Here is a 5,601-nt window from a genome sequence, read left to right as displayed (position 1 = left end):
TTTTATAACGATTTCCATTGAAAATTACGGAAATTTTATTTTTCAAGATCTCTTTGGTAGAAGAAATCAACAGATTTTTATATTTCTGCATAAATTCAATGGATCCTATTTTCTTCAGTTGATTTAGTAATGGAGATTAGACAGGATGAATAAAACAAATAAAAAGTAAATTTAAAAACCTAGCGCTTTTTTGAGGAATTCTATTCAGAAATTCAGTTTTTTATAACGATTTCCATTGAAAATTACGGAAACTTTTTTTTTAAAGATCTCTTTGGTAGAAGAAATCAGCAGATTTCTATATTTCTGCATAAATTATTCTTTTGAGATTTTTTAAAATTATAATTCTTGAACATAAATTTTTTATCTTTTTTTTTGCATAAAGATTGTGAATTTTTATTTTGTGGCGCTTAGGAGTATGGGAAAAGAAACAGAATATGTTGCGTGGGGAAAAACTGGAGAGAGCATTTAAGAAAAACAAATATGCGAGAAACCGGAATGAAGGAATAAGAAACCGTAAAAACCGAAAGGTATACGGTGAAATGAAATTTAAAAAAAATAAAGATGCGAAATTCTTCAACAGAATCGTTCAAAGACCAATCGAATATCAACAGAAGATCAATAGAATTCTACCAGAACGTTTTAGAGAATTCCCTAGGTTTTTGTATGATTTTCTTTCGTGCGTATTTCCAGTGCAAAAGGTACTGCCAGCCACCCCTTCAAAACACACTCTTCACCCCGTGACCGAGTCCTCCCTCCGGAAGAGGATAAAACTCCGCCAGATAATCCCAGCGAGTGGCGCCTCGTCCCCGACGCTCCTGAAAATCACGCCCCATGTACCCCTCAGACCGCACGACCATCCCGTGATCATCAAGGAAGGAATTCCCGATGCCTGGCTGCAGTACGCAGCCTTGAAAGACGTCTGTCGACCTCCATCCCTCAACAATATCCAGTACAAAGTCCCCTGTGACAACATGAAAATCACGGACACTCTTCTGAAGGAATTCGGAATGTCCCTCCAGCAGGGAATCCCCGATCCTTTCAAAATCCATGAGCTGAGGTATTTTTTTCGAAAACGATGTCACGCAGGAATTCGTCTTTTTAAAAAATTATGTAATGTTTTTTGGCAGCAATCTATTCCGACATGCTTGACTTAGGATTACACGCACGAAAAAATTTAATAGAAAAATCTATCGAATTCGTTAGGAAATTCTATTCAATTTCTGTCAAACTTTCTATTAGTTTTTAGCTGATTCTATTGACATGGTCAGTAGAAAACATTTAATAGAAAAAGTCAACAGAATTCGATTTTTCTATATAACTTATTCTTTTCATATATTTTCTATAGAATTTGCTCGACTCAAATTTTCCAAGTTTTTTTCATTCTATTTTTATTTTTTTCTCATCAAGAAAATCAAAAGAAAAAACTTGGAAAATTTGAGCCGAGGAAATTCTATAGAATTTTCTAACGAATTCGATAGGTTTTTCTATTAAATTTTTTCGTCCGTGTATTTCCATCCTACACCTGAATATCTTATATATTGATAAGAAAATATTTAAAAATATAATAAAATAAATATAAAATATATAGTATACATATATATTTTATTTTATAAACCAAATATATATATATATTAATATACATTTATTATATATATATTTTTTAAAATAAAATGTTAAAAAAACATTATAGCATAAAAAAATTATTATTTGTTCTTTTCATCTCATTTTTTTCCATTTTAACAAGTCATGAGTCATCTAATCCTCCTATTATTTTTTCAATAGAAATTTCTCGGCTCAAATTGTTCACTTATTTTCGTTTGATTTTTTCAATGAAAAGAGGAAAAATAGAGCTGGAGAAACTTAGAAAACTCAAATCGAAATATTCCTATAGAAAATGTATAGAAAGACGAAATTCTACAGACTTTTTTAAAATGAAATAGATTTTATTAGACATTTTCTACTAAAAAATGGACACGGAAGCTGCGGAATTCTTCAAATTAAAATCGGCCGAAACCCGATAGAATTTCCAATAGAAGTTCAACAGAAATCCAATAGAATTTTCTACCAAATTCTCTAGTTTTTTCCACAATTTTTTTTGTGCGCAACCATCACCATCATTTCTTCCCAGACGCTGGAAGCGCTCCCCGAGCCCCGAAGACACCCCCCGAAAGCCCAAAAACCCGTCTCAAAGCAGTCGTCACGACCCCGAGGGCCGTCCCCCCGCCGGCGACCGCGGAACTCCAAGAATCCGACCCCAAGAAAAACGGGAAATCCCCGAGGAAAAACAGCACCACCAACGCGACACTAAACCCAACGAAGACAAGAACCCCCATGACAACACCAAAACTAAAGATCAATCCGACAAATTAAACGAGAGAGTCGCGCACATCTGTGACTCGTCCCCATTCTCTCCAGAGGGAAGAAAAACGGGAAAAATGGAGTTCTCCAGCTGCAGGGGCTGCCCCCGCCAGACCAAAGTCGGAAGGATGATGAAGGGGATCTTCAGGAGATGCAGAAACACGATGAGGAGCATCTCCAACAAGTCATCGGTCGACGTCGACGTGAACTTCGTGTGCTACCGGTGCAACTATCCCTGTTTCAGGATCTGCAAGGTCGAGGGCTGTTCGCAGCCAGCGAAAATCTCCGGGAAAAAAATTATTTTCGATCGTCCAGACGACGCCGAGGGTCTCCAGGGGATGGGTATGAGGAGAGTGAATATTTCTCGTGGTGATAGTGCGACGAAATGTGAAGCAACCACGAGGAGGCATAAGCGAGCAGCGCGGAAATCTAGAGCCGATGATCTGAATGATAGTGAGGAGCTCAGTGTGACTTCCGCCACTTCCGCTGTCGATTCCGTTCGTACTGACTCATTTGTTGACGTTCTTGAGAGAAAATCGAGCGATAGAGGGAACATCCCCTTCGAAGGGCGTTCCAAGGACGCTTTGAACTCGAGGGATTCATCGGAGAGACTGAGGAAGTACATTTACGAGGTTTTTCCTCCAGCTCTGGAGTCGGTGTCCTCTGGGGATGATAAGGAAGAGAGGAAGTGGGCGGAGAAGTTCTTCACGAGGGGTGGGAGCCACCAGATTGATGAGAGGAATATCGAGAATGCGGGGAGAGAGGGAATGGGTGGGAGAGAATCTGAGAACTCGAGTCTTCGGACTGAATTCCCGGAGGAACGCAGGGGCTACAATAATTTCAAGCTGTAGAGTTGTGTTCTTGAGGAAATAGAAGTGACTGCGGGTGAGGGGAATGTCACGCGTGGTGATGGATATGGAAATGCTGCTGACTACTTGTCGCAATTTTTCGATCACAGGAGGAAATTGGTGGGGGATTTTTTGGAGAGCAGGAGGCGATTGGGTTTAGAGGAGCCCGGAGATGTTGAAGTTCTTTATGGGAGGGATCCGGTGGGGGGAATTGATGGGAACAAGTCGGGAAGATCGTCGGGGAATGCTTTAGTTATTGACTCGTATTCGGAGGGGTCCAAAGAGTCTGTTACAAGTCGTAAAAAATGAAGAAAGAATAACAGGCGTGTATAAATTCAATGGAAAAATCCTAGCCATTTTTCCCAGAAGTTGTTTAAAATGTCTATTGGAATTCTTTTAAAAATGCTATTAAAAATATAAAAATTCTGGAACAGTTGGGAAATCTCATAGAGCCAATGATTTGAATGGGTCGTTATAAAAAATAAAGAGATGAACACGCACGAATAAATTCACTAGAAAAACTCAGAAATTTTCCCCAGAAATCCTTTAAAATTTCTATTGGAATTAAATTAAATGGCAATCACAATCTTTGACTTTATCGGTGCGAAAAAATTCCGTAATAAAAAATTCGTCAGCATGAGGTGAGATAAATTTATTGAACTTGTGCTCAAACTGATCTTCCTACGGTATGAGGTACATAAATATATCAAAAACCATTCGTTCGTTTATTTTGTCAAAATAAAGCTGTTCTCACGCTGGATAATCTCGTTATTCTCGAACCACTGTGATCATCTTGTCCTCGAACACCAGATCTGTTCGCGATGGATACACGAGCTTCATGTTCCCCTCGAGATCGACCCCCTTCACCTGTTCAATCTGCAATTTGTGGTACTGTTGAGGAGTTTCCTCGTTGTTCTGGGGTGTCGCAATACCGAGTGGCAACAGCTCCTTCAGAAAATGATCCATAACATTTCTGAGAACGAAGAGAAAAATGGAGAAAATAAAATAATGCATAATCGATTGAATAATTCTCAGCCGTATGTAAAATTTCAGTGAAGTATGCTTCAAGTTCAGAAGCAAAAATACCTGCAAATCTGCTGGGAAGTGCTACTGGTCACCTCCACGAACATGTTTTTGGTATTAGTCGACATTTTCGTAATCTCACTGTTAGTGATTGGAGGGAGAGATATGACTTGATCGGATGCATCGAGGAGGCAAGGAAAGACCGGCTTTCCTTCAATCAGGTACAAGTATCTGTGAATTCCAGAGTAGACATTCCTCTTCTTCTCCCTTCTCAGATTATCAGCTTCGGTCTGAAGCTGCTGGAATAGAGCTGCTGCTGAGTAGGTTTTACTCCTGTTCAGGGGCTTTATTTTCAGCTCTTTGGGTGGCTTTGCTGTGTACGTCAGGTCTCCTACGAGAAAAATAAATTATTTCTATTAATTGAATACTCAATAGGAACTAAACATTCGTGAAGTGGTGACAGGAGATGAATCGGTGTCACTTGGAGAAAATTATGTATTAAAAAAAATTCTCTCGAGATCAGTCAATTTATCTCATTTTATTTTGCAATAAAAATATTTTAAAATCGCGAAAATTAGGTAAATTAGGGAAATTAATCAAGAGATGAATAAAATGAAATGATATTAATTGGAATGAATTGAATTTTTAGCAGGATTTTCGAGTAAATCCCCTTTGTGCTATTGAATTTATGTATAAAATGAATGGTTTTTCGATTGATGTGTCCATTAAATATCAAAAATTAAACAATTCATCGTGAACAGGCAAATCCAAATGTATCACATTTTTTTCACTGTATTTTTTTATTTATTTATGGTAATGATTATTCTCCTAATCCAGAGAAAAAAAAATTAAAAAATTCATACTCATAAATTTTTACAGAAAAAATCTCAACAGATCAAGTGATATAAAAAAATGAACATCTATAGACTTGTTTCAAAAATCAAAGCAAAGTTGGATAATTTTGAATAGAATTGGTGCAAAAAGAAATAGAATTTATCAATAAAAGTCTACTAAAACTCCAATGAAATTCTCATAGAGTTACAATAAAAATGCAATGGATGTTCTTCGAGTAAATCTATCTCATAAAAGACAGTAAAATACGGAAAAATGAACAAAATTAAATAAAATTAATTGGAATAAATTATTGTAGCAAATGAGTTTTTTTTTAAAATTCATGTGTCAAATAAATGACACGTGAATCCTAACAATCCGTTAGTATCCGACAGCACTTACGCACCTACGTTTGCTGTGAGGTGCGATTCCTCAGGAATCGGATGGAATAGGTTAAAAAGCTGTATCTCTCATAGTTTCCGAGATAATCGCGAAAAACGAAAGTGCCATCGCCAAAAAAATAATTTAATTTATCTTGTAT

The 5,601-nt window shown here is 37.2% G+C and overlaps 2 protein-coding genes across 2 annotated transcripts; one reads left to right on the top strand and one right to left on the bottom strand.

Moving 5' to 3' along the window:
- The first annotated feature begins 434 nt into the window (after nt 1-434).
- LOC114841274 lies at nt 435-3,209 on the top strand. The gene is made up of 3 exons (XM_029126189.1): nt 435-513; nt 691-1,057; nt 2,129-3,209. Exons 1-3 carry the CDS (start codon nt 435-437, stop codon nt 3,207-3,209), a joined length of 1,527 nt encoding a protein of 508 aa, XP_028982022.1.
- Nucleotides 3,210-3,843: 634 nt separating this feature from the next.
- LOC107039206 (leucine-rich repeat-containing protein 47) lies at nt 3,844-4,620 on the bottom strand (the record flags this gene model as incomplete). Its single annotated transcript, XM_015258715.1, has 2 exons — nt 3,844-4,179; nt 4,293-4,620. Coding segments are annotated over 2 exons (533 nt in total), but the record flags the coding sequence as incomplete, so codon positions are not given.
- Between the last annotated feature and the right edge of the window lie 981 nt (nt 4,621-5,601).

The sequence above is a fragment of the Diachasma alloeum genome, unplaced genomic scaffold (genome assembly GCF_001412515.2).
Source record: "Diachasma alloeum isolate Michigan unplaced genomic scaffold, Dall2.0 Dall_scaffold_00295, whole genome shotgun sequence".
NCBI classification, from domain to species: Eukaryota; Metazoa; Arthropoda; class Insecta; order Hymenoptera; family Braconidae; genus Diachasma; species Diachasma alloeum.
The sequence above is the reverse complement of the archived record's forward strand: the minus strand, read 5'-3'. Positions and strand labels throughout refer to the sequence as shown.